The following is a 22,552-nucleotide window of genomic DNA, read 5'->3' as shown; positions in this document are numbered from 1 at the left end:
TTAGAGGGGGTGAGAATAGCCCCCACTGGTGAGGTTAGAGGGGGTGAGAATAGCCCCCACTGGTGAAGTTAGAGGGGGTGAGAATAGCCCCCACTGGTGGGGTTACAGGGGTGAGACTTGCCCCCTCTGGTGGGGTTAGAGAAGGCACAGAGGTCACTACAGCCGTTGCGGTACTTTTTTGCAGTAAGCGTGTTGTAAACGTGTGAAGAGCACGCAGGGGTGAGACGGAGACCCCGCCATCAGGTGATGCGACGGGGACCTTGGCTGGTGATCTGATCTCATTGGCCCCAGCGGACGGGGTTCCTATAATAGTGCAGAGCATCTGCGGGAGCGGCGGGGTTCCTATAATAGTGCAGAGCATCTCCTTCCACGCTGTGCTGCGAAGCTTAACACTGTGATGGGCCAGACCACGAATCTGCTACCCGCCGCCAATCTGCTACACGCCACATACATTCTACACGCAGCAAACATGCTTCACGCCACCAGAAATAATACTGTCAGTGTCTAGCCCTGAAGGCATGGGGGGTCCGCGGAGGGGAGGTCGGCCGCGGCACGAGGAGGAGTGTGGGGGTGGGAGATCAGTTGGGCCGTGGAGTGAGGGGGGCGGTGAAGGGAGGGGAGGTCGGTTGTAGGACGCGGAGGGTGGTGGTGGGAGGGGAGTGAGGAGGACGGTGGAGGGGAGTTCGGCCGCGAGATGGGCAGGCTGTTGGGACCGGGAGGGCAGGCTGTTAGGCCGTGGAGTGTATAGCGGTGCCCGGTATCTCTGCCGCTCTCTGGTGGCAGCAGGAGAATGGGGTAGAAGCCCCAGGGAGAGCTGGCTGTAGAATAGTAACGAGTATAACACCCTCCTATTCGGCCTGGAGGGGCAGCAGACCCTGCGTCTGGACAGAACCGGGAGACAAAGGGCATTAAACCTCACGATCCAGCTGTGGGATCCCGGGGCCCCTCTGCAGTTTACCAAGTTCTACCCCCTCTCATTGCCCGTGAGATTATGTCGGTGTAGGGGGCAGGTTTCGGGGCAAACAATAACTAATGACATTGCAGCTCAGATGGGTAATTACGCTGTCAGGAGCAAATGACACCTTCCCTGCCCCGAGCCGAGTGCACGACAGGGGGCAGGTACTTAAAACATGTTCTGTATCAGAGGGGTATCTGCAGAGAGGCTGCTACAGCGCGGTGATAGCCGGTGGTTGTGGCCACGCGTGGAAGGCATGGAGTGAGTGTGCGTCGACTCAGGACACGGAGGAGGAGGGGCGCCAGAAACACCATTTGCTTTTGCTGAGCTGCTTGCGGACAATCTCTTCCTCGCGCTCTCGCTCCTTCCGGCAGCGCAGGTAGCGATCCTCCTCTTTCAGGTACCACACCGGGGGCCAGCGGCAGCGCTCAAAGTGTCCCTTATTCTCTGCCGGAGGAGAAGACAGTCGCTGGGAACAGCCGTCGGGGCCCTCGCTTATTACAGACGGGAACACGCGCATTCTTACCCATCACACACTCCGAACAGAGACACTCGCATTCTTACCCATCGCGCACTCATTTCCAGATGACACACACATTCTTACCCATCACACTCCGAACAGAGACGCGCATTCTTACCCATCGTGCACTCATTTCCAGATGACACACACATTCTTACCCATCACACTCCGAACAGAGACACTCGCATTCTTACCCATCGCGCACTCATTTCCAGATGACACACACATTCATACTCATCGCGCACTCTGTGCCGAACAGCAACTCGCGTATTCCTACACCTCGCACACTCCGCTCCGAACAGCACCACGCGCATTCTTACCCATCGCACACTCTGCTCCGAACAGCAAAACGCACATTCTTACCCATCGCACACCCTGCTCCGAACAGCGACACTCACATTCTTACCCACCGCACGCATTTTCAGACAACACCTACATTCTTACCCATCGCACACTCCGCTCCGAACAGCGAAGTGTGGATTCTTACCCATTGTGCACTCATTGCCAGACGACACGCGCATGCTTACCCAACGTGCACTCATTTCCAGACGACACGCACATTCATACCTATTGCACACTCTGCTCCGAAAAGTGACTCGCACATTCCTACACCTCGCACACTCCACTCCGAACAGTGACCTGCACATCCTTTCCCGTCACGCACTCATGCCAGACCCATCGCGCACGCTTGTCTATTTACTAAGCCGTTACCTGGCGACATGTACTTCATCTCGCGGGGGAATTTTCGGCACACGGAGTTGTAGTTGGTGGAGATAAAGTGCAGACACCAGCTGGCCAGCTGCTTGGCGTTATGGAACTGGGGACAGACAGACAGATCAGCGCCAGCATACAGACGGGAAACACTCTACCTGCGCAGCCTGACTACACGGCACAGAGGACTCCGAGCCCTTCGAGTGTCTGACCTGCGCGACCTCCAGGTGAAGCAGAACCTGCCCATCAATCTCCACCCCCTGGACAGAGGCGGCCAGGAGCTCGTCCACCGCGTGCTGCTCTGCAGAGAGAAAGGGAGCGTCACGGCACAGAGCGGCGGCAACCTGCGTCAGATATCAGAGCGCTACGCAGGGCTACAGAGAGCGCTACACTGGGGTATACAGAGGGCAGATCGCTACGCCGGGGTATACAGAGGGCAGAGCGATACGCCGGGGTATACAGAGGGCAGAGCGATACGCTGGGGTATACAGAGGGCAGAGCGCTACGTCGGGGTATACAGAGGGCAGAGCGATACGCTGGGGTATACAGAGGGCAGAGCGCTACGCCGGGGTATACAGAGGGCAGAGCGATACGCCGGGGTATACAGAGGGCAGAGCGCTACCTCGGGGTATACAGAGGGCAGAGCGATACGCCGTGGTATACAGAGGGCAGAGCGCTACGTCGGGGTATACAGAGGGCAGAGCGATACGCTGGGGTATACAGAGGGCAGAGCGATACGCCGGGGTATACAGAGGGCAGAGCGATACGCCGGGGTATACAGAGGGCAGAGCGATACGCCGGGGTATACAGAGGGCAGAGCGATGCGCCGGGGTATACAGAGGGCAGAGCGATGCGCCGGGGTATACAGAGGGCAGAGCGATGCGCCGGGGTATACAGAGGGCAGATCGCTACGCCGGGGTATACAGAGGGCAGATCGCCAAGCCGGGGTATACAGAGGGCAGATCGCCAAGCCGGGGTATACAGAGGGCAGATCGCCAAGCCGGGGTATACAGAGGTATATCACGTGCGGTGAGCGAGCTGCCAGATCTCATTCCTTTTGGGTATTAATAGGATTTGCCCTTGTTTTGCTGCCCGGGTGCGACAGACACCGTGTGGTTTACCCCCCCGCGCCACCCAATTGCCCACCAGCACAGGTCGATAAAAGGTGCGTGCTCATTGATCGGGTACTGCAGGGATTAACTCCTTAAACACTAGAGCTCCACGTCATGCATGGCATCTACTCCTCACCGCCCTTTCAAAGGGTTAACTGCTGCTGCATCGAGCGGCCCCGGGGGCCGTCCTCCATCTGGAGGTCGTATGGATTATCTGCCACATTCTGAGAACGTCAGCAGAATAAACCCGCTGGGAAACGCGGACCGTACAGCAACGCCGAGTATCACACAGGCAGGGGCCAGTAGGGGCCAAGCGACAGGAGTCTCTTACCAGTCAGCGCCTGCAGGTGAGGGAGGCACAAGCGGTTGGTCAGCACTAAAAGCTCCATAGAGTCCAGAGCAGGCGAGGGGCAGAACTGGCCCAGGTACAGGTACTCGAGAACAGCCCGGAAGCAGGAGGTGGAGGTGCCGGGGAGGGAGACCTGCGAGGCAGGGAGAGGTCACAGCGTCAGTAAATAGCGGGACTAATGCGGGGCCAAACGTGAGAGCAGCGGAGAGAAGGCCGAGGAGCCATGAGTGGCCTTTACCTCCGATGTGAAGCTCTCCCTGAAGGTGCCGCGGAACATGGCCACCATCCAGTCACAGTTTGCGATTAACAGAGGCTTGTGGGCCAGAACGGAGCCATCATCCAACGCAAAGACAACGTCTGGCCAAAGAGACAGAAGGAGAGACGGGAGGCGCCCACCAAGTTACCACCCAGCGCAACATCCGATACCCCCCAGCCCCCTACAGTCAGCAACTCCACTCACACCTACCTGAGAAGAGCCCCCGGCTCAGACACTCCCTGATGCGGTTGGCTCTCCGCACATGGAAGGCTTTGGTAATCTCCTGGTTCATGAAGGCCTCCTTGTTCAGAATGTTTGACACCATCATCCTCAGGTCGAAAACCTCCAGCGCCTCAGCGATGGTAGCCACCTGCATGAGGTCCGTCCGGCTCTGATCCAGGTGGCCGGTGTACAGGTACTCCAGAACCGCCCGCAGTGGCTCCAGCTGGACCAGCGCCTCCATCCGGACGGCCATCATCGGCCTTTCACGCCTTGTGACGGGGTCCTCCACCATATCCACGCAGACACCGATAAAGCCTCGGCCCCAATCGCTGAGTTCCCTGCCCCAACCCAGATGGACTCTTCCCAGACTGTTCTGCACGTGGTCGCTCCATGAGGTCCGCAGAGCCCCGGAAGGGGCATCGTGTCTCCTGGTGCTGCCAGCCGCCTCGATACCCCCAATCCTGAGCGGGAAGCCGTCACTGTGGGGACTTCCCTTCTTCTCATGAAGATCCAGCGTGAAGAGGTCATAGAACTTGGAGCAGGCCGTGGCCAAGTAGACTTTATGCGCAAAGACCTTCTCGCCGGCGTGGAGCTGGAACACGACGTCCGCGCACAGCGGGGTGGAGAAGAGGGCAGCTGGGCCCTGCCCGTTGCTCTGCGGTGGCTCCGCTGCGTGGATGATGGGCGGAGGTGGCTTGGGAGGCAGAAAAGGAGCTTGCAGCAAAGGGCGCTGGACTTTCTTCAGGTGGGACTTCCAGAACTGCAGGTGTCTCCGTGAAATGAGTGCCGCCCGGATGGCGTTATCAAAGACGTCCTTCACCCCAAACTGCGCCACCACGCTGGTCTCGTAGTAAGGGACCCCCAGCTCTTTGGCCACTTCATGACCGGTCTCCGGAGACAGGATGTCTGTGGGTTTGATGGGCCTGGAAAGCAAAAGCCGGAGTTAGATGAGTGCGCAGACTACTCCCTCGGCGGCCACAATACGGAGCTAAACCGGGAGCTTGCGGCCCAATGGCTCCAATGCTAGAAGCCCTGGCAAGGGTATGCGTGGCTGCGATAACCCCGCGTGGCACTTCGCACTCTCGTAGCAGCAGTTTTTATGGATGACTCGTCTTTCTGAAAGCCGAGCCTCGGCCTCCAATTCACCCCGATCTCCACCAGATCCCTTAATCCTCTGCTCTTTGTGCGGCTGCCGGCCGGCGGATCGCAGCACGTTGTGCAGGAGCAATTTCACCGGCTAACGTGGCCAAGAACAAATAGCGAGCGGCCCCATGGAGGCACAGATGTGTGGCCACGGCGACAGCCATCAACCTGGACAGACAGACAGATGAGGCCGGCCACTGGGACAGCAGACGAGCCGGACAGACAGACAGACGAGGCCAGCCCCGGGGACAGCAGACGAGCCGGACAGACAGACAGACGTGGCCAGCTCCGGGGACAGCCATCAACCCAGCCGGACAGACAGACGAGGCCAGCTCCGGGGACAGCAGACGAGCCGGACAGACAGACAGACGAGGCCAGCTCCAGGGACAGCCATCAACCCAGCCGGACAGACAGACGAGGCCAGCCCCGGGGACAGCAGACGAGCCGGACAGACAGACAGACAGACGAGGCCAGCTCCGGGGACAGCCATCAACCCAGCCGGACAGACGAGGCCAGCCCCGGGGACAGCAGACGAGCCGGACAGACAGACAGACGAGGCCAGCTCCAGGGACAGCCATCAACCCAGCCGGACAGACAGACGAGGCCAGCCCCGGGGACAGCAGACGAGCCGGACAGACAGACAGACGAGGCCAGCTCCGGGGACAGCAGACGAGCCGGACAGACAGACAGACGAGGCCAGCTCCGGGGACAGCAGACGAGCCGGACAGACAGACAGACGAGGCCAGCTCCGGGGACAGCCATCAACCCAGCTGGACAGACAGACGAGGCCAGCTCCGGGGACAGCAGACGAGCCGGACAGACAGACAGACGAGGCCAGCTCCGGGGACAGCCATCAACCCTGCCGGACAGACAGACGAGGCCAGCCCCGGGGACAGCAGACGAGCCGGACAGACAGACAGACGAGGCCAGCTCCGGGGACAGCCATCAACCCTGCCGGACAGACAGACGAGGCCAGCCCCGGGGACAGCAGACGAGCCGGACAGACAGACAGACAGACAGACGAGGTCAGCTCCGGGGACAGCCATCAACCCAGCTGGACAGACAGACGAGGCCAGCTCCGGGGACAGCAGACGAGCCGGACAGACAGACAGACAGACAGACGAGGTCAGCTCCGGGGACAGCCATCAACCCAGCCGGACAGACAGACAGACAGACAGACGAGGTCAGCTCCGGGGACAGCCATCGGACAGATAGACCCGGACACAAAGTTATAACCACCAAGCCTCCCGCTGTCTTGATCACACATCTCACCCCGGGGTAACGGACGCCCCGCGGGGGCCACGCCATCGGCTAGATCCTCAGGGATATTATTTAACCCCACGAGTGCCGGGAGGGGATAATCTCCGCCTCCCTGCTTTCACTCACTTGGCCAGCGGGCGCCGGGCGCGATTCACGGCATCCAGATCGGCGTATCGGAGGTCCAGCTGGCAGCCGACCAGCACCACGGGCGTGCGGGGGCAGAAGTGCTTGATCTCCGGGAACCACATGCTCTGGACGTGGCGCAGCGAGTAGGGATTGGCCAGAGAGAAGCACAGAACCACCACGTCCGACCTGCGGGGAGGAAAAAGACAGAGGGGCCCGCAGAGGGCCCATAAAACTAAACGGCTGGAACTTCTTAAAGCAGCTGGCGTCATACTTCCGATTACCCCACAGCTGCCCCTGCGTGTCGGGACTCTGGGCTCAGATAAAGCGGCACCCGGGGGCCCCGGAGCTCGTTTACAGCCGGCGGGCCCCGGAGCTCGTTTACAGCCGGCGGGCCCCCGGAGCTCGTTTACAGCCGGCGGGCCCCCGGAGCTCGTTTACAGCCGGCGGGCCCCCGGAGCTCGTTTACAGCCGGCGGGCCCCCGGAGCTCGTTTACAGCCGGCGGGCCCCCGGAGCTCGTTTACAGCCGGCGGGCCCCCGGAGCTCGTTTACAGCCGGCGGGCCCCCGGAGCTCGTTTACAGCCGGCGGGCCCCCCGGAGCTCGTTTACAGCCGGCGGGCCCCCCGGAGCTCGTTTACAGCCGGCGGGCCCCCGGAGCTCGTTTACAGCCGGCGGGCCCCCGGAGCTCGTTTACAGCCGGCGGGCCCTCGGAGCTCGTTTACAGCCGGCGGGCCCTCGGAGCTCGTTTACAGCCGGCGGGCCCCCGGAGCCCGTTTACAGCCGGCAGGCCCCGGGGTTCGTCTGGCACTCTGGGGGGGGCGTCTGGCCCTCTGCCGGCACCACTGGACGGGGGGGGATCAGCGCTCCGTGGCACGCGGGAGCCGCAGCCAAGCATCTCGTGAGCCGGGAGGACGAGCCAAGAGCGTTAACAGGACTGGCCAGGCGCCAGTTAACAGCGACTACCCTGCGGCCCCCGCCTGGGGCAATTCACCGGCAGCGGGGCAAAACAATTTACAGCCGGGGGAAGAATTATAACGTAACACATTACAGGCCTTAAACATCCCAAAACGGGGTCTACTGCTAGAGTGTAAGCTCCTGGGGTCAGGGCCTCTCGTTATACTGCTAGAGTGTAAGCTCCTGGGTCAGGGCCTCTCGGTATACTGCTAGAGTGTAAGCTCCTGGGGTCAGGGCCTCTCGTTATACTGCTAGAGTGTAAGCTCCTGGGGTCAGGGCCTCTCGGTATACTGCTAGAGTGTAAGCTCCTGGGGTCAGGGCTTCTCGTTATACTGCTAGAGTGCAAGCTCCTGGGGCCAGGGCCTCCCGTTATACTGCTAGAGTGTAAGCTCCTTGTAAGATTTATTGCAATAAAATGAAATGTCTTAACTCCTCCCCTCCCACCTCTGCAGGGAGGCTGCGCGACGCCAACTAATCCCAGGTATAAGCACTAAAGACCCCTTTTCCGCACACACAACCCTGTACCGCCCACCGCCTCGCCCGTTCTGATTGGCTGGAAGGCAGCCGCCCACGGCGTTTACGACGGGCGCGACGTTAGGAGGATCAGAGAGACTTTGATGCTGCGGCGGGAGAGCGGTCTAATGAGAGCGTCAACCCCAGTATTACACATCCCGGGGGTGGATGCAGAGGACAACCTCCCAGCAGAAGAGGTAGAGGTTAATACAGGGGTGTCCAACCTGCGGCCCTCCATCTGCTGTGGGACTACATCTCCCATAATGCTCTTTCAGCTAAGGGACTAGCTCAGGAACATGGGAGATGTAGTCCTGCAGCAGCTGGAGGGCCGCAGGTTGGACACCCCTGGGTTAATACATCGGGTTTGGTCCACCCTGCATCCCATTAATACCCCAAAGGGGCAAACAGCTTGGCATTGACCCCCGGTGTCCGCTGAGCGCTCACCTGCCGTACGCAAACCTCCTGTCCTTGTGGTGGTCTCCGAACGTGTCCCAGAGACGCAGCGAGACGCTCACCTCGTCCACCACGTCGCGAGAGCGCTCCAGAACCTGCCGGAACGAGGAGACGGGTGAGCGTGTGCCCGGGGGGGGGGGAGGCCTCGGTGGGCTCCTCCACACATACACAATCACCCCGTCATTTACAAGGCTGTGAATCCCGCCCCCCAGGCTGTGAATCCCGCCCCCGCGGATCGGCACTCACCTCCTGACACACCCGGTACTGGTCGATGGCCCAGACGGTGGGCACGTGGGTGGCGAGCAGCTGGTACTGGGTGAGGGTGGCATTGCAGGCTCGGGCGCAGATGAGCCGCGTCTTCCCCACCGCGTTGTCTCCGACCACCACACACTTTATGGTCTCCACGTTGGGCCTCTCATAGTCCACGTCCACGTCCATTTATACCACGCTGCGGGGCAACGGGACACGACTTTAACCCCTCCCACGCACCCCGGGACCCCCGCAGCACACCTGCCCCCTCTAAGCCCCCCTCAGAGCCCGTCTCCCATGTGACCCCTCGGACCCCGTCTCCTGTCGGCCCCCCGGACTCCATCTCCTGTCTGCCCCCCGGACCCCATCTCCTGTCTGCCCCCCGGACCCCCCAGACCCCGTCCCCTTTCTGCCCCCCAGAGCCTGTCTCCTGTCTGCCCCTCGGACCCCGTCTCCTGTCTGCCCCCCGTCTCCTGTCTGCCCCCCGTCTCCTGTCTGCCCCTCGGACCCCGTCTCCTGTCTGCCCCCCGTCTCCTGTCTGCCCCTCGGACCCCGTCTCCTGTCCGGACCCCGTCTCCTGTCTGCCCCCCGTCTCCTGTCTGCCCCTCGGACCCCGTCTCCTGTCCGGACCCCGTCTCCTGTCTGCCCCCCGTCTCCTGTCTGCCCCTCGGACCCCGTCTCCTGTCCGGACCCCGTCTCCTGTCTGCCCCCCGTCTCCTGTCTGCCCCTCGGACCCCGTCTCCTGTCCGGACCCCGTCTCCTGTCTGCCCCTCGGACCCCGTCTCCTGTCTGCCCCCCGTCTCCTGTCTGCCACCCAGAGCCCGTCCCCTTTCTGGCCCCAGAGCCAGTTCTCTGCCTTTTATACCCCTCCGCTGAACATCATTCTCTATTCATCGGCCCCCAGAACAATCCCCGCCCCAAATACCCCCCTCCCCACACCACACATCCCCCCCAAACCCTTCTCTTTGCCCCATCCTTTCCTCCTGCACCCCAGACCCTTATTCCTCCCCATAGCCCATCTTCCTGCCCCGGTACCTCTCCCGGCCCCCTCGCTGTCTTCTCTTCCTCCTCTTTCGCATCCTCCCCCAGGAGTCCAGGCTGTGGCCCCGGCCTCGATCACCCCGCGGGCCCCGCACACACTACGAGTCTCCAGCAGACGCGACCCCGCTACCCGAGTCCGTGCAGCCAATCACAGACAGGAATTCATGACAGCGAGTACCAGTAGCCAATCAGCGCTGGGCCAGCTTACTGGGCCCCTCCCTTTACTCTACCGCACCCTGTGTTGGCTTTCTGACGTCCCGCCCCTTTAGCCCACAGTAGGCAATAGGATCATCAGAGGCGTGTTCCGAGGTACCAATCGGCTCCGCCCCTTCCTCACGCAGCTCTGAGAGCTTCTAAACACAAACCAGACCCCGCCCTCCACTATAAGCCGCGCCCACAGCTGGCGCTGAAGACGCCTTCTTTAAAGGGACAGAATCGTCAGCCACGTGGATGTGAGAATGTGTGACGGACTGCAGTGTCCACAGAGTGGGCCCTGGGCTTGTTGAGGATAGTGCTGGTGGACCCCCGGTCCTGCTGAGGGGAGGGCTGGTGGCCAGCTGGTCTCGGTGAGGGGAGGTCTGGTGGCCCCCGTTTTTGTTGAGGGCTAGAGGCCCCATTGTCTAGGTGAGGGGAGGGCTGGTGGCCCCCCGGTCTCCTTGAGGGCTACTGGCCCCCTGGTCTCGGTGAGGGGAGGGCTAGTGGCCCCCCGGTATCGGGGAGGGCTAGTGGTCCCCCGGTCTCGGTGAGGGGAGCGCCGGTAGCCCCCTGCTCTGACTGGACTGTCCCTTATTTACTGTGTCTTGGTTTTCTTGGGACAGTCCCAATTTCCGAGCACTCTTCGACCCCCCCCCCCTTAGCTGCCCCACTCTCTTGCTCTTCTGAGGCCACGGAATCCTCTAATCACCCGACCAGCAGCAGAGGCCACAGAGCCAGAGGATTTACTTTACTGAGAGGGTGGTAGATAAGTGGATCAGTCTCCCAGCAGAAGTGGTAGAGGGTAATACAGTGAGGGGATTAAACATGCATGGGATAGACATACGGCTCCTGAAGAGACCAACGACTGATTAAAGAGTGTTTGCAGAGTACAGAGAGAGGCAGCGCTGCCCCCGCACTGACACTAACTCCCATCACTCAGTGCCGATTATATACAGACAGAGACCGCTCCACCCCCCGCACTGACTCTAACTCCCATCACTCAGTGCGGGTTTTATACAGAGACCGCTCCACCCCCCGCACTGACACTAACTCCCATCACTCAGTGCCGATTATATACAGACAGAGACCGCTCCACCCCCCGCACTGACTCTAACTCCCATCACTCAGTGCGGGTTTTATACAGAGACCGCTCCACCCCCCGCACTGACTCTAACTCCCATCACTCAGTGCGGGTTATATACAGACAGAGACCACGCCCCCCCCCGCACTGACACTAACTCCCATCACTCAGTGCGGGTTATATACAGAGACCGCTCCACCCCCCGCACTGACTCTAACTCCCATCACTCAGTGCCGATTATATACAGACAGAGACAGTGCTCCCCCCCGCACTGACACTAACTCCCATCACTCAGTGTCGGTTATATACAGACAGAGACTGCGCCCCCCCCGCACTGACACTAACTCCCATCACTCAGTGCCGGTTATATACAGACAGAGACTGCGCCCCCCCCCGCACTGACACTAACTCCCATCACTCAGTGTCGGTTATATACAGACAGAGACTGCGCCCCCCCCGCACTGACACTAACTCCCATCACTCAGTGCCGGTTATATACAGACAGAGACCGTGCTCCCCCCCGCACTGACACTAACTCCCATCACTCAGTGCCGATTATATACAGACAGAGACTGTGCTCCCCCCCGCACTGACACTAACTCCCATCACTCAGTGCCGGTTATATACAGACAGAGACTGCGCCCCCCCCCGCACTGACACTAACTCCCATCACTCAGTGTCGGTTATATACAGACAGAGACTGCGCCCCCCCCGCACTGACACTAACTCCCATCACTCAGTGCCGGTTATATACAGACAGAGACCGTGCTCCCCCCCGCACTGACACTAACTCCCATCACTCAGTGCCGATTATATACAGACAGAGACTGTGCTCCCCCCCGCACTGACACTAACTCCCATCACTCAGTGCCGGTTATATACAGACAGAGACTGCGCCCCCCCCCGCACTGACACTAACTCCCATCACTCAGTGCGGGTTATATACAGAGACCGCTCCACCCCCCGCACTGACACTAACTCCCATCACTCAGTGCCGGTTATATACAGAGACCGCCCCCCCTCTCATTAATCTGTCCAAACTATGAGAGGGGCCGGCGGGTCCCCCAACTCGCTGAGTGCATTGTGTTACCTCTGCCTCACTTGAGCTGCTGAGGCCTCTTCCCCAGCGGGCAGTTAAGAGTTAAACGGGAGGGAAATGACGTAGCAAGCGCCGCGAGCACCGGGAGCGCCACGAGTATCACGAGCACCGGGAGCGCCACGAGTATCACGAGCACCGGGAGCGCCACGAGTATCACGAGCACCGGGAGCGCCACGAGTATCACGAGCACCGGGAGCGCCACGAGTATCACGAGCACCGGGAGCGCCACGAGTATCACGAGCACCGGGAGCGCCACGAGTATCACGAGCACCGGGAGCGCCACGAGTATCACGAGCACCGGGAGCGTCACGAGTATCACGAGCACCGGGAGCGTCACGAGTATCACTAGTACCGGGAGCGCCACGAGTATCACGAGCACCGGGAGCGCCACGAGTATCACTAGTACCGGGAGCGCCACCGCAGACAGACGCTTCAACATCACCGCAACCAAATTGTCTCCTCCCCATCCCAGCCGTCTCTCCTATCGTCTCCCTTCCCCCTCACCCACCGACTAGATTGTAAGCTCCCGGCCCTCTTCTCCTTTGCACCAGTTTGTTACTGTATTGTTTGTTGTGTTTGTTATTGTATGTGGTATTGTATGTGTTGTGGCGGTGTTTGTGTTTGTTGTATGCGGCATTGTCTGGCGTATGTGTTTGTATGTGTTTGTTGTATGTATTTGGTATTGTTTGTTGTATGTGGTATTGTATGTGTTGTTTGTCTTGTTGTATGTGTTTGGTATTGTGTGTGTCTTGTATGTGTTGTGATGTTTGTATGTGGTATTGTATGTGTTGTATGTGGCATTGTCTGGCGTATGTGTTGTTTGTGTTTGTATGTGTTTGCTGTATGTGTTTGGTATTGTTTGTTGTATGTGGTATTCTATGTGTTGTGGTGTTGTATGTGGTATTGTATGTGTTGTGGTGTTGTATGTGGCATTGTCTATTGTATGTGTTGTGGTGTTGTATGTGGCATTGTCTATTGTATGTGTTTGTTGTGTTGTATGTGTTTGGTATTGTGTGTGTGTGTGTTGTTGTATGTGTTTGTTGTGTTGTATGTGTTTGGTATTGTGTGTGTTGTTGTATGTGGTATTGTCTATTGTATGTGTTTGGTATTGTGTGTGTGTGTGTTGTATGTGTTGTGTTGTTTGTTGTTTGTAGTATTGTATACGTTGTGTTGTTGTATGTGAAATTGTTCTTCTGACTGTAACAGCGCTGCGGAATCTGCCGGCGCTTTATAAATAAATGTAATGATCAGAGACTGAGCTGGGATGGGAGGGAATTTTTACGTTACTGAGAGGGTGGTGGATATGTGGAGCAGCCTCCCAGCAGACGTGGTAGATTTAAGCAGAGCGTTTCTGAGGAACCGGTGGAACGACGCAGCTTGGAAGTGAATTTATTCGCCGTTACGGGAAGTTTTTTCTGGGAGGTTTTAGGGCCGGAAGGAGGGGAGAAGCGATAAATCGCGGCTGAAGATGCCCTGCAGTACCCAGTGGTGACCACACGGTGGCAGCAGAGCCTGCCAGGGCCGCCTGATGTGTGTTTAGGGTGCGTGTATCCGCTGTGTATATGCACTACACTCATTGGCCACTTTATTTGGGACTCGTGTTCAATTGCTTGTTAGCACAAACAGCTAATGAGCCAATCACACGGCAGCAGCTCAATGCATTTAGGGAGGTAAACGAGGTCAAGACAACGGGGCAGAAAGGGGATTTCAGTAGGCTTGGGAAAAAATCTTCGTATTCCGCGAATATTCACCCGTTCCTGTCTTCTGTTCTGGTCAATATTTGCGTGCGTTCTTCATGTTCGTTGTTTTTTTTTTGTAAAAGGGGTTAATACGGGGTTAACGCGGTACGGACTACGCAGCAGCTTTGGCGCCAGGAGTTTAAATGTCCCTACGAGTAACTCTATTGGTCGCCTACAGGGGCCTCCTCTGCCATCAACCAATGAAGTACATCAACCAATGAAGTACACCTGTTGGTTGACAACAGACGAGCCCCTGCTGGTGACCAATAGGGTCGCTCGTAAAGACTTTTAAAATCCTTTTCCAGCAACTTGGCCCGCAGAGACCACTGGCCTCCCTGCTACAGCAGTTAAAAGTCCGTACGAACGGCCACCGACGTCACCTTTAACTCTTATAGCAGGGAGACCGGTGGTCTCTGCCGGCCAAGTTAACCCCTGACGGCGAACCTGCGGATTTCTGCTTCCGTCAACCCCTGCCATGCCGTGAAGATAAGGTGGGCTAGATGGGGAAGGGACCGGGGAGATTAGTAGACGAAGGCGAAGATTCTTCCTGTTGTGTGTCTTCGTCTACGTTTTACCGCCGTTCTCTTAGTTTCTTCGGGACAAACATAAAAACGCACTCTTCGCGCTCCTTTTCATGTTCATGTACAGGCCGACTGGTTCCAGGTGATAGAAAGGCGACAGTAACTCAAATAACCCCTCGTTACACCCAAGGCCTGCAGAATCCCATCTCTGAACGCACAACACGTGGAACCTCGAAGCAGATGGGCCACAGCAGCGGAAGACCCCACCGGGTGCCGCTCCTGTCAGCTGAGAACAGGAAATTCGAACAGAATCACCAAAATTGGACAATGGAAGACTGGAGAACGCTGCCGGGTCTGATGAGTCTCGATTCCAGCTGCGACATTCAGATGGCCGGGTCATCAACATGAAAGCCGGGCTCCATCCTGCCTCGTATCAGCGGGTCAGGCTGGTGGTGGGGGTGTAATGGTATGGGGGGACATTTTCTTGGCACAGTTTTGGCCCCTTAGTACCAATCGAGCATCGTTTAAACACAATTCCCTACCCGAGTATTGTTGCTGACCGTGTCCATCCCTTTATGACCGCAGTTTCCCCATCTTCTGATGGCCGCTTCCAGCAGGATAATGCACCGCGTCACAAAACTCACATCTTCTCAAACTGGTTTCTTGATGACGATGAGGTCACCGGATCTCAATCCAATAGAGCACCTTTGGGATGTGGGGGACGGGAGATTCACATCAGGGATGAGCAGCCGACAAATCTACATCAACGGTGTGACGCCATCATGTCTATACGGACAAAAACTCAGGGCTTGTGAATTGAGCCCGGTTATCGGTAACAAACTCACTGGGGTATCCAAACGTGGCCAAGAGCTGTAATAATATGGTAATCGTGGCTTTTGTAGTTGGCTGGGTTATCAGAAACACCTCGGGCCATTTGGAGTGGGTGTCAATTATAATCAGGAAGGTTTGCCCTTTTATTGGACCTGCAAAATCCAGATGAAGGCAAAACCAAGGACCCGCAGGCCAGGTCCAGGGCTGAATACGTGGTGGGTCTCTGGAAGTTTGTGCACATCCTATACAAGCATTGACATAGGCTGTGATATCGGCTTCTATATAAGGCCACCACGTGTAGCCTTGTGCTTTCTGTTTTCATCTGTGTGGTACCAGGATGAGCAGCTTGTAGCAAGTCCAAGAAATGTCTCCGTAGGGTTTTGGAATGATCACTCGTTCTCCCCGTAAGACACATTTGTCATTCACAGCCAATTCCATTCGCTTCTCTTAGTGAGGTTCGCAATCCTCTGTTATAGTCACCGGCCAGCTAGTTTGTGTAAAGGAAAGCACTGTTTTTAGAACAGTATCCTTCATCGTATGGGCCTACAAATCTTGACAGATGGAAAAGAGTGTGGAGGCATTTCCGTCAGCTGAAAGATTGCATCTGCATTGGCATTTGCGTCATGGCTTCGATACTGTATACAGTAACTGGTACAGTTTCAGTTGCCTGTGTAATGGTGAGTCCTTTTTCAGTTGTCTGAGGACAAACTTGTCCCTCAGAGCCGCAGGTAGGTAGTCCCTAGATGAACAGGTGGAGGCCAGTTTGCGAATGGGCACTGTCACGGATCTGGATAGTCCGAGCGACTACCTCCGCTGACTTCTGCTCCCTTAGCCTGAGACTCCACACTTTCCCCGGTTCCCCAGTCACTCACCGAGACTCAGTGTCGGGTAAAACCAAACGAAGACTGATTTATTTCTCACACACAGGGCTGGATATATCCAGCGAAACACACATTTACATAAAACAAGATATTGGGACACAAACCGCCCCCTTAATCTGCCTCCCAGAGACATCAGGCGCAGTGACGGGATTAACAATATGTCTGCAGTGGTAGAACCGGTGGGGGGCTGACTTAAATAACATATTAGTGCACATGGGGGAGAATAGTGTGACATTAAACTGAAACAATAGCTGTCACCAGTAGCGTACCTAGCGGGGGGCGGTCCGCACCGGGTGCCGCTCATCAGGGGGGTGCCAACTTGCCGACACCCCTCCAGAGACGGACAGTAATGTCCGCCGCTGGAGGAGCAGGCTCGCAAGGGAGCGGTATCGGAGGTCTTTAACAGACCACCGGCTCCCTTGAGTGATTTTAAGCCGGTTCAAGGATTTCCCTTGAACCCGGCTTAAAATCACTCAAGGGAGCCGGAGGTCTGTTAAAGACCTCCGATACCGCTCCCTTGCGATCTGCGCGGGAACAGCTGCTGTGCGCCGGGGTTTGTTGTCAGATCCCGGCGCACAACACTGAAGCCACGCCCACCGCTGTCCGTGCCCTCTGAACCAGGGAGAAGACAGAAGAACTGAAGAAGAGGAGCGAAGAGCAGGAAAAGGAGCTGTAAGGAGAAAAGAGGAAAGGTAGGAAAACAATCAGTGAGAGTGGATTGGTATATGTGTGGATTGGTATGTGTGTGGATTGGTATGTGTGTGTGGATTGGTATATGTGTGTGGATTGGTATATGTTTGGATTGGTATATATGTGTGGATTGGTGTATATGTGTGGATTGGTATATATGTGTGGATTGGTATGTGTGTGTGGATTGGTATATATGTGTGGATTGGTATATATGTGTGGATTGGTATATATGTGTGGATTGGTATATATGTGTGGATTGGTGTATGTGTGGATTGGTGTGTGTGTGTGGATTGGTATATATGTGTGGATTGGTGTATGTGTGTGGATTGGTATACGTGTGGATTGGTATGTGTGTGGATTGGTATATGTGTGGATTGGTATATGTGTGGATTGGTATATATGTGTGGATTGGTATGTGTGTGTGGATTGGTATATGTTTGGATTGGTATATATGTGTGGATTGGTGTATATGTGTGGATTGGTATATATGTGTGGATTGGTATGTGTGTGTGGATTGGTATATATGTGTGGATTGGTATATGTTTGGATTGGTATATATGTGTGGATTGGTGTATATGTGTGTGGATTGGTATATGTGTGGATTGGTATATGTGTGGATTGGTATATATGTGTGGATTGGTGTATGTGTGTGGATTGGTATACGTGTGGATTGGTATGTGTGTGGATTGGTATATGTGTGGATTGGTATGTGTGTGGATTGGTATGTGTGTGTGGATTGGTATATGTTTGGATTGGTATATATGTGTGGATTGGTGTATATGTGTGGATTGGTATGTGTGTGTGGATTGGTGTATGTGTGTGGATTGGTGTATGTGTGTGGATTGGTGTATGTGTGGATTGGTACATGTGTGTGGATTAGTATATGTGTGTGGATTGGTATGTCTGTGTGGATTGGTATGTGTGTGGATTGGTATGTGTGTGGATTGGTATGTGTGTGGATTGGTGTATATGTGTGTGGATTGGTGTATATGTGTGTGGATTGGTGTATATGTGTGTGGATTGGTGTATGTGTGTGGATTGGTGTATGTGTGTGGATTGGTGTATGTGTGGATTGGTATGTGTGTGTGGATTGGTGTATGTGTGTGGATTGGTGTATGTGTGTGAATTGGTGTATGTGTGGATTAGTATATGTGTGTGGATTGGTATGTCTGTGTGGATTGGTATGTGTGTGGATTGGTATATATGTGTGGATTGGTATATGTGTGGATTGGTATGTGTGTGGATTGGTGTATGTGTGTGGATTGGTGTATGTGTGTGGATTGGTGTATGTGTGTGGATTGGTATATGTTTGGATTGGTATGTGTGTGGATTGGTATATATGTGTGGATTGGTGTATGTGTGTGGATTGGTGTGTGTGTGGATTGGTATGTGTGTGGATTGGTATATATGTGTGGATTGGTATATATGTGTGGATTGGTATGTGTGTGTGGATTGGTGTATGTGTGTGGATTGGTATGTGTGTGGATTGGTGTGTGTGTGGATTGGTGTGTGTGTGGATTGGTATGTGTGTGGATTGGTATGTGTGTGGATTGGTGTGTGTGTGTGGATTGGTATGTGTGTGGATTGGTGTATGTGTGTGGATTGGTATGTGTGTGTGGATTGGTATGTGTGTGTGGATTGGTATGTGTGTGTGGATTGGTATGTGTGTGTAGATTGGTATGTGTGTGGATTGGTATGTGTGTGGATTGGTATGTGTGTGGATTAGTATGTGTGTGGCTTGGTGTATGTGTGTGGATTGGTATGTGTGTGTGGATTGGTATGTGTGTGTGGATTGGTATATGTGTGTGGATTGTTATGTGTGTGGATTGGTATGTGTTTGTGGATTGGTATGCGTGTGGATTGGTATGCGTGTGGATTGGTATATGTGTGTGGATTGGTATGCGTGTGGATTGGTATGCGTGTGGATTGGTATGTGTGTGGATTGGTATACGTGTGGATTGGTATATGTGTGGATTGGTATGCGTGTGGGTTGGTATACATGTGGATTGGTATACATGTGGATTGGTATGCGTGTGGATTGGTAAGTGTGTGAGAGTGATGGGTGTTATGCTGTACCATTTCCAATGTATTTTTCATTATATAATTATGCTATAAAGTACATCATAACTCCCGTCACTCTATACTGTTCCATACAGTGGCAGAGCTGAGAGACAGAGGCCTTGCACCCCACCACAGGACTCCTGAAAGGTAAGTGAACTTCAAAGAGGGAGAGGGTAGATAGTTAGGAGGGGTAGATTGGGAGAATGGAGTGAGAAGGGGTAGATAGGGAGAAGGGAGTGAGAAGGGGTAGATAGGGCAATCATACTCCTATCATGCCAAGTCTGCGAGTGCCTCCTGGAATCTGGGCATGATAGGAATGTGATTGCTGTTAACAATTATATATATATATATATATATATATATATATATATATATATTGTTATTTAATTGTTTTGTCCTATTTTGGTGTGTTACTTACTTTAAATAAAAGTGTTATATTTTTTTATGGTGTGTGTGTGGGGGGTCATATTCAGTTTCGGCCAGGTAGTTTTAAAGTGTGTGTGTGTGGGGGGGTGCCACATACAGGATCCGCCCCGGGTGCCAACTACTCTAGGTACGCCCCTGGCTGTCACTCCCTGGTCAAAGTCAGGGCCCATAGTCGGTAGGGAGGAGGCTGTCTCTCAGGCCTGTCCAGTGACCCCAGTGATGGAGGGTTCCGTGACAGGCACCACGTAGGCCTTAATATCTGCCCCTGATTGCTGCTGTTGCCACCAATAAAAGCGGAATCTTTCTGCAATTTCCAGCGGTTTTGGCTGGAAATGATCCTCTGGTAGTTTATGTCATACTGCCAGCGTTTTGCTTGCTGGTTTCTCAGGAAACAGAAGGCCTCTTACGGGGACATGTTTTATGTCCCGCCTCAGGGACACAGCCTCCTTTGGGGGGGGTTACATGATATGGTGTTCCAGTCCAGGCACTCCAGGAGGTCTGCTCTCCATCAAACTCACTGTCTGAGTGAACTCACGGGGCTGTGTCTGTGGATGGCATGTGTAGTGATTACAATACCTTTTATTTTGGAGTTCAGGCTGGGTAGGCCATTGTACATCCCATCCTCGTCGCTAGTCCTGTCTGCTTCACATATGATGCCAGTAGTTTCATACAACCTTGTTTTATTGCTGAACAATTACTGAATAATCAGGTTTATTAATACTGACAGGAATGGAGGAGGATCACTGCTTAACACTGACTGACTTAAAATGGCTGCCGTGCTCTCTGACCTGTGAGTCATAACAGAGGCGGAGGGAAAGTGAGAGGCAGTAACACTGGGGACCACGCCCGGGAACTTCTGGGCTCCGGCTACCCGGAGCCTTCCCTTGCGGGACTGGGCCAGGACTACACACTGAGGTCGGTGGGCATTCCCGCTGACGGCAGCGGGAAACACCCCCATTTCAAGGAAAAATGGGTGGGGAGCGGGGCGTGTGGCACGGGGGATTCAGGTCTTGACCCAGAGAACCGCAGAAGCAGTGCTCACCCGGCAATCTCAGGTATGCTGGGGACCCCCATTAGGTCTGGGACCCCCATGTATGTAAAGCTTTATGACCCCCACTAGGTCTGGAGACCCCCCATGTATGTAAAGCTTTATGACCCCCACTAAGTTTGGAGACCCCCCATGTATGTAAAGCTTTATGAACCCCACTAGGTCTGGGGACCCTGCGTATTTAAAGCTTTATGACCCCCACTAGGTCTGGAGACTCCCCATGTATGTAAAGCTTTATGACCCCCCATTATGTCTGGGGACCCCCCATGTATATAAAGCTTTATGACCCCCCCCACTACGTAAAGCATTTTGACCCGGAGCCTGGGCCCTCTGAGATGGGAGCCCACAAAAACAGGTATATAAATAAAGCCCATTGTTCGCTGGTTTGACCAGTTCCTTCCCTTTTGTCTAATTTATAGAAAACAAAGTAAATTATGCGGCGAGGATACGGAGCTTAATGAAAGCGAGTGGGGGAGGGGAGGAGAAGCCTCAGTCCTCCAGGACAGAGTCCACTGAAAACTCCCATCGAGACCAGTAACCTTAAGAGTGTAACCAATAACCTGACCAGTAACCTGACCAGTGTGACTAGTAACCTGACCAGTGTGACTAGTAACCTGACCAGTGTGACTAGTAACCTGACCAGTGTGACTAGTAACCTGACCAGTGTGACTAGTAACCTGACCAGTAACCTGACCAGTGTGACCAGTAACCTGACCAGTGTGACCAGTAACTAACCAGCCGTCTGCGAGGAACCAGCCTGGAAAGTCAGATTCTCTTTCTATGAGCAAAACGCACACATCTGTACACATTATAGCACCGCGTCATGGCTCAGTAATTGCCCCCATTGTGTGCAATTACTGAGACCAGAAACCCCCACGTGCCCCTCTGCGTAACCCACTTGCCCCTCTGCATGACCCGGTATGTCTCCCCATTTCCCCCCTTCTGAAGATTTGGTTTGATGGATATTTGGATTAAAGACATTGCTATGGCGCTGCCAGCCGGGGGCAGTTAGCGGGCAGGTGAACGTGGCAGGGGGTGGGGGTAAGGGGTTAGTGGCCTCCAGTCTGCAGCCTTATTTGGTATAAATAGAGTTGTCTGCAGGAAGACATGCCCCCCCCACACAAATATTTCTGGAAGTTTCCGGACACTGAGAAAAAATGCAGCCCCCCCCTAAACGTACAGCAGAGTAATGACTCCGGAGGCAGCGGCTGGGAACGCACAGGGTGGGGGTAGGAGTCTGCACTTCACTGATACCCCAGGCAGCTGAAAGCACACCCCACACAGTGTCTGAGCACCTTCTACCTCCTCTGCAAGGAGGCTGTTCCAGAGAACTACTACTCCAGACTTGGCCCTCAACTCTTATTCTGCATATCTCGTTTCTACTCGGCTTTTCCCTCCACCGCGTTGGAGGTCATGGTTGACTCGGAGCAAGTGCTTGCTGTAAAGCGGCCATTGTGATGCCCCCCCAACCCCTGTGCCCCCTCTCACCTCCCCTGATGCCCCTCTCTCCTCCCCTAATGCCCATTTCTCCCCTGATCCCCCTCTTTTCTAGGAGGTCAGAATGTTTGCTGGGTATGAGGGTATCGCAGGGTTCTACAGCCCTAAAAGCCCCGATAATGTGTATGGAAAGAGCAGGAAACCGCTTTATAAATTAAACGGGGTAAATAAACCCAATTATTCTTCTTCTAAATACCCCACTCAGTTATAATATTACCCCACCCCCAGCCATGCCTCTAACCACACCCCAAAAGTGTCCCTCTTTGACCACAGCTGGGAGGGGTCTGCATTGCAGTGGGTGGAGCCTGCGCAGGGAGCTGAGAGATTCAGTGAATTTGGTTGAATGGTTTCCATGGTGATTGGGTCAGGCCCAGGATGTTTCTATTACCCCTATATGGCAAGGAACCAAAAGGACACAGGCCATGGGGGAGGGGTTATGGGTGTGGTTAGGGCTTGGCTTCACCCAGATATTTTGTTGGAAGCTATTGAGGTTCACTCTCTCTATACCAGCTGTCCAGGGCCGGCCCCAGTCTTTCTAGCATTTCCTGCTGCTCTAGGCAAACAATTTCTGAAGTGCCCCCTCCTGGGGCAGAACCTACCTGGGCAGCTGCCGCGGCACTA

At 55.1% G+C, this 22,552-nt stretch overlaps 1 protein-coding gene across 1 annotated transcript; it reads right to left on the bottom strand.

Moving 5' to 3' along the window:
* Window positions 1–821: 821 nt before the first annotated feature.
* On the bottom strand, window positions 822–9,996 carry LOC128476714 (rho-related BTB domain-containing protein 2-like). Its single transcript, XM_053458022.1, has 10 exons — window positions 9,857–9,996; window positions 8,819–9,020; window positions 8,564–8,667; window positions 6,655–6,840; window positions 4,114–5,048; window positions 3,886–4,004; window positions 3,630–3,780; window positions 2,399–2,487; window positions 2,187–2,292; window positions 822–1,402 (listed from the first exon to the last, which is right to left on the bottom strand). Exons 2-10 carry the CDS (start codon window positions 9,008–9,010, stop codon window positions 1,233–1,235), a joined length of 2,052 nt encoding a protein of 683 aa, XP_053313997.1. The 5' UTR covers window positions 9,011–9,020; window positions 9,857–9,996; the 3' UTR covers window positions 822–1,232.
* Window positions 9,997–22,552: the final 12,556 nt, after the last annotated feature.

Source organism: Spea bombifrons, chromosome 1 (assembly GCF_027358695.1).
Source record: "Spea bombifrons isolate aSpeBom1 chromosome 1, aSpeBom1.2.pri, whole genome shotgun sequence".
NCBI lineage: Eukaryota > Metazoa > Chordata > Amphibia > Anura > Pelobatidae > Spea > Spea bombifrons.
The sequence above is the reverse complement of the archived record's forward strand: the minus strand, read 5'-3'. Positions and strand labels throughout refer to the sequence as shown.

What these genes read in the sequence shown, in the direction of transcription:
- LOC128476714 (XM_053458022.1), bottom strand. Translation starts at nt 9,010, where the DNA reads ATGGACGTGGACGTGGACTATGAGAGGCCCAACGTGGAGACCATAAAG. An exon ending in TCACCTGCAGGCGCTGACTG is followed by an intron (nt 2,488 to 3,629) that starts GTAAGAGACTCC and finishes TTCTCTCTGCAG; the next exon opens with AGCAGCACGCGGTGGACGAG. An exon ending in TTCACCTGGAGGTCGCGCAG is followed by an intron (nt 2,293 to 2,398) that starts GTCAGACACTCG and finishes GTCTGTCCCCAG; the next exon opens with TTCCATAACGCCAAGCAGCT.